The sequence below is a fragment of the Rhipicephalus microplus genome, chromosome 6 (genome assembly GCF_043290135.1).
Source record: "Rhipicephalus microplus isolate Deutch F79 chromosome 6, USDA_Rmic, whole genome shotgun sequence".
Lineage (NCBI taxonomy): Eukaryota > Metazoa > Arthropoda > Arachnida > Ixodida > Ixodidae > Rhipicephalus > Rhipicephalus microplus.
The window spans coordinates 190,084,116-190,097,561 of NC_134705.1; the positions used below are offsets into that span (position 1 = coordinate 190,084,116).

A 13,446-nucleotide genomic window follows, 5' to 3' on the forward strand; every position below is an offset into this window, starting at 1 on the left:
CTGACTGCTGTGTGTTCCCCCTAGGGCTGGCATTTTCGGTATGAACAAGCAGAATGTGTGTAAATAAGTTGAACCTCATTATACCGAACACTGATGTAGCGAATTATCAGTTATAGCGAATTAAATAAGAACTTTGGTTGGTCACCCTTCATTTTAGTGGCGTTTTTTTTTTTTTTTTTCGATAATGAAACTGAAAACATGAGAGCCACCACGATATCAGCTGTAACGAAGAAATATTCATTTGGCACAAGGCTGAAAACTTGAGAGGTGGCATGAAAAGCAATAAATAGCGAAAAACAATTCACAACCAGATTTTTTTTAATACAATGTGGTTGTGACGGTATAAGTTTCGTTAAGGGTCACTTGAATTGAAAAGTTGCACAAACCTTCGTCATATTGTGAAAAAGAAAAAAACCACCAGGCCTTTGTTGAATGCGCAGCACAGTCACAGCGAAACCTGTAGGAGGGACCTTTCTAGAGCCTTTTTTAAATGCTCTTTGAGTGACTGCTACAAGCACGCTTGCAGGATTCCAGTACGCCATAAACCATCATGATTTCATGTAGTTGTGAGACATTGACTATGCCATCGTTCATCATTTTTCAGAGAAGTGTTGTACCCACTACTCCATTGCAAGGATATTTGTGGAGTTCATGCTGTGGCTGGCAACGATGAAGAATTATGCCTGAGGCTTCAGTAATGAGTTGGTACATTCAAAGACCCACTCGTTATGCAATCGCCATTGTGCGACACCTGGTTATTCCCTTGCTGTTCTAAAACACTTTATTACTCACTAACACGATTCCCTTCCCGACATGAAGCACATTTAGTGTCAATTCGCAGCGGAGTTCTAGCACCAGCGTGGCTTAGTGGTAGAATACTAGACTTGCACAGAGGGGGCCTGGGTTTGAATCCCATTGTGTACAGTGTTTTTTATTTACTTAGATTTTCTCTTATTTTGCGTGATAGTGGTTATGGACACCAGCGGTGGCAGCGGACAACCAGGGCACCAAAAAAGACTCTTGTTGTGATCTCATAACAGCTTTCGCCGTACAAGTGCATTTGACTGGTTGTGCCGTCTTGAATGTGTAAGTTTTAATCGCCATAAGCAGAAAAAAATAAGGATTACCTCGTTTACTTAGGCCTTGAATAATGCGTAGGATTCAAATGTAGGATTTTTTGCGAGCCAGAGCAATAATTTGCTAGACTCATTGCAGAATAGTCTGAAAAATGGGCAAGATCAGAGACAAGGACAGGGCACAAGCAGGACAGATGCATCGTCTGTATAGCCTATGTCCCTGTCTATCTGTTGCGCTATTCTACATTGCAATCGCACCAACCAACTCACCTTTCCACACTGCTGCGATACACTCAAGCTTGATGCATGGCTGGTACAGTCGAAACCCTTTATAAGACACTAATGTAAAAGACAACTGGATATAAGAGACATCACTGTGCCTAAAGTAAATGAGGGGGTTGATAAAAAAATGCATACATGGTAGCTTGCTTGTGTTAAGGCGTTTATTAGCCGGCAACCAGCGAGCATACAAAATGGCGACAGTCACGGCCAAGCACGGACTCTCAGCGCAAGCGGCGTCCTTGTTGGGTAGCCCCACTAGGAGGTACTAAGAGTTCGACCCATTTCAGAGTTCGGAGGCTTCGCTACAATTACCCCGGGGTCGAAGAGGGAGCCGCCTGGCGGCCTAACAGCTTGTTACTATGAGCGGGTCATAATAAGCCTTCAGGCGCTCCACGTTGACGATGTCGCGCCCACGGCGGCGCATGTCCGAAGATTGTTCAACGGGTTCGATCAGATAGTTGACGGGAGAGGTGCGCTCGATGACACGGTAGGGGCCTTCGTATTTGGGAAGTAGTTTGGAAGAGAGGCCAGCTGCAGAGGTCGGGATTGATAGCCATACAAGCGCACCAGGAAGAAACGTGGGCTCAGAAGTAGTGGAGCCATTACGAATACTCTTCTGCCACTCTTGCTCATGTGTCGTAAATGTCTTGGCAAGCTCACGACACTCTTCGGCAAGCCTGGCTGTCTCAGAAATGGGTGCATACTCAGATGGATCCGGCGTGTACGGGAGTATCGTGTTCATGGTGTGCGATGGGTGCCTTCCGTACAGCAAGTAGAAAGGTGAAAAACCCGTCGTGCTCTGAGGGGCGGTGTTGTAGGCGTAGGTGACGAAGGGCAGTATATTGTCCCAATTCGAGTGGTTGGCAGCGACGTACATCGAGAGCATGTCGCCGAGGGTGCGGTTAAAGCGTTCGGTGAGGCCATTCGTCTGTGGGTGGTAAGCAGTAGTTTTGCGGTGGACAGAATGGCACTCCGTCAGAATGGCTTCGACGACTTCCGACAAGAAGACACGGCCTCGATCGCTGAGAAGCTCTTGGGGTGGTCCGTGGCGCAGTATGAATCGATGCAGCAGGAAGGACGCAACATCGTGCGCAGTAGCCGCAGGGAGAGCGGCGGTTTCGGCGTATCGCGTTAAGTGGTCTACGGCAACGATGGCCCAGCGGTTACCAGCCGACGTCAGAGGAAGTGGTCCATACAAATCGATACCTACGCGCCCAAAGGAACGGTCAGGGCAAGGTAACTGTTGCAGACCAGCGTGCGACATGTGTGCCGACGGTTTGCGGCGTTCGCAAGTGAGGCAAGAGCGAACGAACTGCTGCACGTAGCGGTACATCCCGCGCCAGAAGTAGCGTTATCGAATGCGGTGGTAAGTTTTGGATACCCCAGAGTGCGCACATTGCGGATCAGAATGGAAAGATTCACATATCTCCGACCGCAGACTTCGGGGTATGACGAGTAACCACTGCCGGCCATCGGAGTCGTAATTGCGTCGGTGTAAGAGGCCGTCACGGATGGCGAAATGGTGAGCTCGACGACGCAAGGCACGCGTGGATGGTGTTGCAGACGGATCAGAGAGCAAGTCGATCAGCGGGGCGATCCAATTATCCTTTCGCTGTTCGGTAGCGAGGATGTCAACATCGATGGCAGATACAGCAATTGAAGTTACTGAGCAGGGCACGTCGTCTTGAGGTAGAGGGGAGCGTGAGAGGGCATCGGCGTCAGCATGCTGGCGTCCGTTGCGGTACAGCACACGGATGTCGTAGTCTTGTAAGCGAAGAGCCCAACGGGCGAGACGGCCTGAGGGATCCTTCAATGATGAAAGCCAGCATAGTGCATGATGGTCGGTGACGACATCGAATGGGCGACCATACAAATAAGGTCGAAACTTTGTAAGGGCCCAGACGATCGCAAGGCACTCTTTCTCCGTGACGGTGTAGTTTGTCTCGGCTCTCGTGAGCGTACGGCTTGCATATGCTACGACATATTCAGGGAATCCGGGTTCGCGCTGCGCCAGGACAGCACCGAGGCCTACACCGCTGGCGTCCGTGTGCACCTCCGTTGGGGCTGTAGGGTCGTAGTGGCGTAGAATGGGAGGCGACGTCAACAAATGGCGGAGCTTCGCGAACGCGTCGTCGCACTCGGATGACCACGAATTGAGGGGCCCGTTACTTCCAAGGAGCTTCGTCAGCGGTGATATTATCGTCGTAGCGAAGGTTCGTATGAAGCGTCGGAAGTATGAGCACAGGCCCACGAAACTACGCAGTTCTTTGACAGATGCAGGTTTGGGGAATTCGGCCACGGCCCGAAGCTTGGCAGGATCTGGAAGAATGCCGTCTTTGGACACGACGTACCTCAGGATGGTGAGTCGCCGTGCTGCAAAGCGGCACTTTTTCAGATTTAGTTGTAAGCCGGCATTTCTCACATGCGCAAAAACTTCTTTCAGACGTTGGAGATGCGTGGAGAAATCTGGAGCGAAGACAATGACATCGTCGAGGTAACACAAGCACGTGTACCATTTCAAGTTGCGCAGAACGGTGTCCATCATGCGCTCAAAGGTCGCAGGTGCATTACATAGACCAAACGGCATGACGTTGAACTCGTACAAGCCATCTGGCGTGACGAAGGCGGTCTTTGGTCGAGCGTCGTCAGCCATGGGTACTTGCCAGTACCCCGAGCGCAGATCGCGAGAAGAAAAAAAATCGGCTCCATGAAGGCTGTCAATCGCGTCATCGATGCGTGGCAGTGGATAAACATCCTTGCGAGTGATATTATTGAGCCGTCTGTAGTCCACACAGAACCGCACAGAACCGTCTTTCTTTGCAACAAGAACAACAGGAGACGCCCATGGACTGTCCGAGGGTCGAATAACGTCGCGTTGGAGCATATCGTCAACCTGATCATTAATTACCCGACGTTCCGCAGGCGACACGCGATATGGACGTTGCCGTAAAGGTGGATGGGCACCAGTGTCGATGCGATGCGTAACAACGGACGTGCGACCGAGAGAACTTTGCCCGACATCGAAAGAAGAACGATATTCTTGCAACAGGTCCAGAAGCTCGGAACGCTGTACCGCCATAAGGTTGTCAGCGATGGAGGGGCCAAATACATCAGCAGATGACGGATCAGAAGTGGAAACAGCATTGATGGTACGCGACCTGGGGCAGCGCGTGTCATCGGGTACGCCCAGGACTTGTGCGTCGTCGACTTGTTCCACTCTGCCGAGACATTCCCCTCGAATCAAGGTAACAGTGTGCGGGGACGGGTTGGTTACGAAAATAGCAGCGTTGCCCTGGTTGAGCTGCACGGTCGCGAAAGGTACTAGCAACCCTTTCTTGCTACAAGCGCGGTCGGATGGCGAAACGATTGCAATTGTATCGGAGAGACCGGGGCAGTAGACAGACACAGCCGTCGTCGATTTCGGAGGCACTGTTGTATCGTCTTTCGTTAAAATCTTGCTCAGTGTAGAGGAACTGTCTTCTGGCGTCAAATGCGAGAAGGGTGAGAGTTCAATTTCGGCGGCGGCACAATGGATGACGGCGTCATGGCGGGAGAGAAAGTCCCATCCCAGGATGACGTCATGAGAGCATGCCGGAATGATGATGAACTGGGCAACATACAGAACGCCCTGAATGACAATGCGAGCTGTGCACCCTGCTGTAGGATGAATATGATGCAAACTTGCGGTACGGAGGGACAACCCAGAAAGTGGCGTCGTCACTTTTCGAAGTAAGCGGCAGAGCTTTTCATCCATAACTGATACGGCAGCTCCAGTGTCAATAAGAGCCGATGCACAAACACCGTCCACAAGCACGTCAATGACATTTGAGGGGCTGCTCTGAGGGCTTTCACATTGCGATAGCGTCGCAGTCCTTGCCTCGGGGACTGCGACGACTAGTTTTCCCGCTCATGAGCAGCCGCGCTTGGCCGCATGGGGGACAGGGAACGACGACGTGGAGACGGCGATCTTCGAGATGGACCTGGGCGAGACCGAGGTGGCATAGACGGCGGTTCTTCGTGATAAGGACGGCTGAGTTGGCCAGCAACAGGTGAAGAAATCGGAGCCGGCTGTACGCGATGGCAATAACGGGCTACGTGACCGGCGTAACCACAGGCAAAGCAGATGGGCTGGTTGTCGGGTGTGCGCCATCTGTTCACCGGGGTAGGTCTCACCCATGTCGTAAGGGCCGATGGACGGAACGGTGGCTGCATGGTGGACTGATGCTGACACTGAGGGGTTACGTCAACATACGTGCGGGCATACCCGCTGCAAAGGACGGAGGTCGAGCAGCAGCTTCAGCGTAGGTCAGAGGGGTGGGTGCTGGAACGACTTGGGGCGGCCTGGCGACCGCTTGCGCGTAACTCAGGGACGCAGGAGCCGGAGGCTGTGGGGGGTGGTACGCAGGCATTACCTCCGCTATTTCCTGTTCAATCGCTCGGCGGATGGGAGGGAGAAGGGTAGAAGCCGATTGTTGAACAGCAGGTTGGTGGGCAAAGGGCAAAAGCGAGAACTGACGCGCGATTTTCTCCCGGATGAAGGAATTCAGGTCTGCCATCAATGCCACTTGGTCACAACTGGCCTCCAAGCCAGCAAGCATTGCAGCTCGTGGTGGGGAGCGTCGGGTCATCGAACACTGCCGGCGGAGCTCCTCGTTGCTCTGGCACTGTGTGATGACCTCAGCCACTGTGCCGGGGTTTTTGGCGAGCAGCATCGTGAAGGCATCATCGTCAATGCCTTTCATGATGTTTCGGATCTTGTCAGACTCTGACATGGTGTGATTGGATTTGTTGCATAGGTCCAGGACATCTTCAATATAGCTGGTGAATGACTCACCAGCCTCCTGAGCACGTTCACGCAAGCGCTGCTCGGCTTGCAGCTTGCGAACAGCAGGGCGGCCGAAGACGTTGATGATTGCGGTCTTGAAATCGGACCAGGTGGCAAAATCGGACGCGTGGTTGTTGTACCACAAACTGGCGACACCCGCAAGGTAAAACACCAAGTTGGTCAGCTTGCCGTCCTCGTCCCATTTGTTGGGGACGCTCACGCTCTCGTAAATGGCGAGCCAGTCCTCCACGTCAGTGCCATCGGCGCCAGTGAAGATGGGTGGATCGCGGATCCTGGGGACATCGGGACAAGGGGGTGGCATTGGAGGAGGCGTTTGCTGAGAGCCGTCGTGGGACATGGTAGATGGCAGGGTACGTGATTGTAGCTCCAAGGGCATCGAAGGAGATCGCAGCACTCTCCACCAATTTGTTAAGGCGTTTATTAGCCGGCAACCAGCGAACATACAAAATGGCGACAGTCACAGCCAAGCACGGACTCTCAGTGCGAGCGGCGTCCTTGTTGGGTAGCCCCACTAGGAGGTACTCAAGAGTTCGACCCATTTCAGAGTTCGGAGGCTTCGCTACACTTGTAAGAGACACTTTATATAAAATACAAAAACTGCTCCCCAGTGCAGCTATCTTATAATGGGGTTCAACTGTACTAATACATCAGTTTTACATGATCTTAGCATCATGTATCTTAAACTATTTTCTTGTATAGTATAAGCCAGTTTGGGTCAGGATATGTCAAAACTTTATAGTTGTGAGCCCCTGGCTCCTTTAGAACGAAATTTTATTCTCCTTAACCAGTAATTAATTAAGCGCTAGGAAGTGCTGTCAAAATTCTTGATGTTACGATTCTCTATTCTAAAAAAAAGTTGGCTTATCACCGGTCATGCTTTGCTTACTGCATCTTTTCCAGCTTACTGAACTCGTCCCATTGTGGGAAATGGCACCATTTCGCTGTTGAGTTGACTCTGTCTACTAACACAGCTTAATTAATAATTCTGTTTAATGTTTTATTAACCAACAAATCGCCAAGCAGCACCTGATGTGGCAGTCGGAACTTAGTTTGAGTGTAATTGTGGCTTGGCTACTCTGGAGTATGGGAGTTCAGGTCACAACATACTTTTTGGGGTGGTGGAAACGCACACATTTCATTTGGCAACCTCGCAGAACAGCTTTTGGCCAAGATTACGTAGCTGTTCTGTTTGTGCTGTGTGAATGTCAAACACGTTCTGAACAGATCATCTTGTTGATGAACAGCTTTTCAGGCAGCTTTTATTATTCCTGAATTATTGTGTTTTCAACACTGAATGGCACACATTCCAGAGTTCGACAAGAGTTCATGAACGCTTTACTCGACCTGCTTTGGAGGCTTCATAGTGAATATTGCTCCGTACCAAAACGCGAGAATACCTTTCAGACGTTGTTCAGTCTCATATTTTATGCCTGGTATTCAAAGTTATGCAATACCTATCAGATTTTCTCGCACACCTGTGCTTGTCTTGTTCAATTCACGTTGAATGCAAATGCTAGACAGTTCATCATATTGATTCCTTTGCACATAGACTTTCCATCTCGCAGCTTTTTCCACACTGTTCATATGCATGAAACACATTTAGTAGCAACCATTGATGGAGGAAAAGTAACGCATTTCTCTCTACGTAAAGTCTACGAGCATACAAAATCTGCTTAAACATTTTTCAGTCTCTATCTCTCTCCACTTTCGGCCACTCACACTGAAGTACTCCAAAGCAGTCTGTGTCGTCCGCTGCGCGACAGTCTACACAGCGCCTCGTGAAAGCTCTTGAGTCCGATGGAGTACACAAAGGGGTTCGCGACGGACGCCAGGAACTGCACCACAGTCGAGAGCATGTCCAGCCAGTCTGGAATGGCCTTGGGCCCGATTAGCACCTTGACGAGCTTCGTGCAGCAAAAGGGCGTGATGCAGACGAAGAAGATGACAATCACTGCCAAGATGCTGACGAGGATCTTTTGGTTGCCCTGCCCCGTTCGACGTCGAAACGACGACTGACGGGACAGTGTTCCGTTCGAGACTTCACCTTTGCGCACCACTACTGGCGCATTCACGACAGAGTTGGAGCGCAATCGACGCACTGACGCGAGGATGCGTGCATACTGCACCAGCACTATGGCTGCCGGCATCGCGAAGCAAAGGGAGAAGGTGACCGCGTAGTAGATGACATGCTCACGTCGCGGATGCCAGTCGACGTCGCAGACAATATTGTCAAACTGGTATGCGGTCCAATCCAAAATGGCGGGCACAACGGCAAAGATTATGCCTAGCGTCCAGGGTAGCGCCACCATCTGCACTAGGCGGCGCCACGTGCAGTGCTGGACGTACTGGAGCGGCTTGTGGATGGCCACGCCGCGGTCGAGGGCGATCATAGCGAGCGTCACACTTGACGTCGACGTCAACCAGTAGTTGAGAATGCCGTGGAAGGTGCAGAAGCCCGGGTTGTCCAGCGGCCAGCCATCATTGGTCAGGGCGCAGACCGACGGCACCTGCAACAGTAGATGCTTGGGCTGTATTCATTCTTCCCCCTATTGTTAAAGTAAAGAGACTTCTCTTCATCTTAGAGGCTATATTCTGGCAACACCCCACGTCTTGGTAGTCTTGGCCTCTTCAAAACAGCAGGAGGCATCACAAGAAAATGAAAATGTGGGCTGCACGGCCAAAACTGCTTCACTGCAGGGCCAAGGCACTGTTTTCTATTGCAAAGGACCTATCGACAAGCTCGGCGGTGTGTAATGTTCCCCGTGGGCAAGATTTCATCACCAGTATGGCTCAGGCTGCCCGCAGGTAGCCAGAAGCGGAAAATTAAAGAGCCCCGCTGCACGAACGAGGAGGATCGGACAGGCGTAGGGAAAGAGACATGGGAATTTTGTTTCGAAATTAAGGGCCTGTGAAGCGTGCAGCCCTGTAATATTCGCAAAATGTGATCACTGCGGTTTACTGTATGAATTGGTGAGCTTATTTGGGGGGTGTAAAAAGTAAAAGCATGAGTCTGTTTACTCTCCCTTTAATATCTGTATGACGTTGTTTTGAAGAGTTCAAAAGTTTGAACTCTAAGAGCTTCTGTTATTTACTTGCTGAAAGTACGCATTTCTTTACACATATCGCTCTGTGCCAAACTGGAAGATAGCCAGAAATTTTTTGTGTTTTTTATGTATGTTCATGTGTATATTTGTACGTACGCATCTTATGTACACATGCAAAATTGAAGAATTTTGGGGCGTTTTAACCGTATATTCTCTTGTTATGCCAGTGCTGCCAAGTGTACATTCAGTTCATTGAACTTAGTCTGGGAAATGGCAACATAATTATTTACAGGTGCCAGCCTCTGTGGCATCTAGGTATTGTTTCATCGTGAGGCCACTTTATAAGTTTACCACACAAGAAATGATTTCCTCACACTGTGTTTTACTCTCTGCTGTTTACCTTACACATTGAGGAGTTCTTTAATGCTTAGCACTGCAGCACAAGTGTCGTAGCATGCACTTAGTTTCCCAAATGCGTTATGAATTGCTCATTCATGGAGCGCCACATGCAGCCGTTGTGTGGTGGGAGACCGGGGTATGGTAATTGTCCACTCAAGCACGACCTTGTTGCGTTTGCCAACTCCACCTCGCTCGCCTGATGTTGTGAGCCCGACACAGTCGAGCAGTTGTGTAACATGTGCGCTGCCCTGGCTGCAGAGCGTTAGTTATGCAGTAACGTTCAGGCATGCGCCAAGCGATGCGGATCAGTGTGCTTGGGACGCAGTCATTGACAAAGCCTGCGCACGTGTAGAGATCTCGTGGAGGGTAGTGTTGGTGACTGCAGGGTTTATTGTGTGCTTTGTATGTGGTACAAAAATAACATGCACGTAACTATCATATTATGCATATTATGCAGCGCGTAAGGGCAGTTGATGACAGGAAAGAAAACAGTTCTGTAATCTGAAAAATAACTGCAACAAATGAGCTCTACTTTCTAGTTTGTCACGACTTGATGGGGCTTGCAGACATTAAGGCCAGGGATATCATTGGGAATCGTTAACCGTGATGCTTAATCAGTATGCATTAGTAATAGGAAAAAGTCAGTTACTGTGAGCATAAGGACAAATGCCCACTGATGGGAGCTGAATTCACGTATCCTGAATTATACAAGAAGTGATCTACAGCTGAGCTATTGTGGTAGTCTCCTGCTTTCTTAGCTGTCTTGGTCCGAGTCTTCGGACCGTTAATCAATAACCAGTCAAAGCTCATGGTGGCAAATGTTGGAAACGACATATACTCAAAAGTTTGCTGTGATGTGACTGAACAAAAGAAAAAGTTAGTTTTTCTTGTTTAAAGAACATATAAGAAGGTGTTGTGCAAGTAGGAATGTGTTGTGCATGTAAGAAGGTAGCCATAACTTGTTGAAGTGAACGTCGTTTCAAACAAAATCACACCATTGGCCATAAGTTTTCATTCGCTAGCCATGAGGAAAATAATTGCACCATGCCACTTAATTGGCATTATAACCTTTCATTTGTTCACCATGACAGGAGCAATTACAGCGCATCATTGGCCATAAAATTCTGTAGTTTGCTCGCCATTTCAAGTGATCATAATGTGCTATTGGCTGTAAAAAGTCCTCGTGTGCTCACCATGACAAGAATGGCATGTCATTGGCCGTAACGAATTCTTGTTTGCTTACAATGCCAAGAGCAATCGCAATACAGTGTTTGCTGTAGTAAGCTTCTGTTTCTCACTCTAACAAAAATGATCAGAACGTGCCATTGGCCATTGAAATTTTCCGTTTGCTCGCCATGCCAAGAGCAATCGCAACAGGTCATTGGCCGTAGCATAGACCTTGTTAGCTCACCATGACAAGTGGGATCACAATGTACCACTGGCTGCTACATTCATTCTCGTTGAGGAGAGCAACCAGAGCGTGCCATGTGCCATAGCAAGTCTTCGTTTGCTCACCATGACAAGAGTGGCTGTCAGGAGGTCGGTGACCGCAAGGCTGACAACGAGAAGGTTGGAGCGGTGCTGCTTCACATGCTCGTCCCAGAGCGAGACGAAGAGCACCAGCAGGTTCCCAAGCACGGAGATGCACAGCTCGGCAGAGACCAGGACGGCGGCCACGGCGCGCTCCGTGTCGCTGGCCCTTCTCACCACCGTGCTGTTCATCGGTGGGGGCCTCGCCAATGTCAGGTTCTGCAAGAGGATCAGTTTCTGCACATTTTCGTCTGGTAGCATACGCAGTCAATGTCGTACGTAGCTTGAGTGAACAAACTCTGTGGGAACTGTCACGGTATTGCAAGTCTGCCTTCACTTTGAAATAAGCATGAAGCCAAGTGGGTTTCTTAGGAAACCAAAAAGAAAGCCAAGTAGGTTGGGTTTGAAAATGGCTTTGCAGAAAAAATAAAAAACTTAATACTCTAATGCGAGTAAATGAGATGACACTGTTTGTGTTATCTCACCTACTCCATCCCTATCAAAGTGTGTGTGCTATTCTTATTACACCTAGTCAACAGCGTAGCAAAGGGAGGCTTTCTTTATTTGTGAAAGCTTTTGTCTGGATGCTGAATCAGGGGATGTACCTAGACAGTGAATTTAGTAGGATAAACCTTTTCTCGAGCATGGGCTAAGCCTGGTTGAAAAGAGCACAATAATAGTGCATTGTCATGTTTGTTGAATATGTCCCTAATACTGCGGATGTTGCCCACATGTGTGTCGACCGGTCTGAAAGCATGCAAGCATAAACGACCCTTGATGTTTTCGCAATTCCACTTCGAAAAGCCGTTGATGACGACTAAGGATGCTGCGTTTTCACATTAAGAGGCTAGCCAGATTTTTTGAAAAATGCTCAACTTTTGCAATTGTGTAGAATATGTTGTGTAGGGTATATTTATAGCATTGGATTTATGATTAACATGACTGAAGCACCTACGATGGCAGTGCTTGCGCTGGGAAAAAGACAACTGCGTAAGCACTAGCCCGAGTAGCTGTGATTTGCAAGATAGTTCAATCTCGCTATTCTAAGCTTGCAAACAGCGTTTGCGTCGGATTTTAAAATGAACCACAAGAGGCCAAATCTTTTCCAGGCCAGAATCGAGAAATTAAATGAAAAAGAGCCTTTTGAAAACAGCACATTTTCAGAGAGGTCTGTGAAGCATTGTAACATGAAGTTAACAAGAAAAAACAAAAGTGGCTTTGTACATACATTAAAAGTTACTATATTATTTTACCTGTAGAGAATATTTCTTGTGTGCATCAACATCATTGAGGTGTGGCTCGGAAATGGTGCGTAAGCCAAAAAATGTTGCTCTTGCTGTTTTAGCTCGTACTTTATTTGAGCATTCAAACGTGCGCAGTTTCAAAAGCAAAATGTGGAGCTTTGGCACAAGCTAGCTGTCCCCTTTTAGCAAAAAACAGCTTTCTATTCCTTTGAGGAATCCGAGAGGCTAGTTGCAAAGGGTCCCCCCACAGCTCCCACTTATCTTGCCATTGCAGTGGTCCCGCTACCGTGTACATTTCTTATCCGCACTAATTGTGTTTACGACACTAAGCGACGGTCTTCTTGCGGACGGGCATAGCAGGCTTGGTGGATGACGGGGCAATGCAATCCACCGCAGAACGAGTGTACTCGACGAGCAAAATAAAGAGAACGGATAGGTGCACTTACTCGGAACCTAAAAGCGACGCCACGAGGTTCCACATTTTTTGGCCGTCACCCCAGTCGTCAGCGGCACTGCACTCGCACTCGCACTGAGCCATGGTCACGGCTACGCTCGTTTCGGCGTCGAAATCGGCGGAAGCGGCTGCATCGTAACCACGGGGGGCACCGCGGCGTTTCCTCCCACCACCGTGGCTCTCAGCCTCGGGCGCACGCATGGCTGCCAGGCGCGAAGCCGTTGCGAGATAAGCCTGCTCGCGCTTCACGCATCAGCGGCTGCTGCGGTTACTGAGCTGCGCACGAAGGTGACGAGTGGTGCAAGTTGAGGGGGGGAGAGGGTTGCTAAGCGGAGGCAAGTGATGAGGCGTGTCGCTAATTACACCCCTCCTTCTCCCTTCCTCCTCCCCCACATATGCCTCACTTATTGCACCTTGTGGCCCTTGTTGTTGTGGGTAGCTTCCATCTCCCCAACCTATTTTTCTTTACCCTTTCCTTCGTCATAGGCTCGCAAGATTCGGTCCTCGCCCCTCAGTTCTCTCCGGTTGACTTAATTTTATCAGTGGTGTCCGCTATTCCACGGCTGACTCG

At 49.4% G+C, this 13,446-nt stretch overlaps 2 protein-coding genes across 6 annotated transcripts in view; one reads left to right on the plus strand and one right to left on the minus strand.

The window, feature by feature from the left end:
* kst (spectrin beta chain, non-erythrocytic 5 kst) overlaps nucleotides 1–13,446 on the plus strand; it is a 244,541-nt gene that overhangs the window by 155,937 nt on the left and 75,158 nt on the right. The window lies entirely within an intron of this gene.
* LOC119166960 (G protein-coupled receptor 161) lies at nucleotides 7,435–13,004 on the minus strand. The gene is made up of 3 exons (XM_037418359.2): nucleotides 12,868–13,004; nucleotides 11,163–11,396; nucleotides 7,435–8,711 (listed from the first exon to the last, which is right to left on the minus strand). Exons 2-3 carry the CDS (start codon nucleotides 11,367–11,369, stop codon nucleotides 7,920–7,922), a joined length of 999 nt encoding a protein of 332 aa, XP_037274256.2. The 5' UTR covers nucleotides 11,370–11,396; nucleotides 12,868–13,004; the 3' UTR covers nucleotides 7,435–7,919.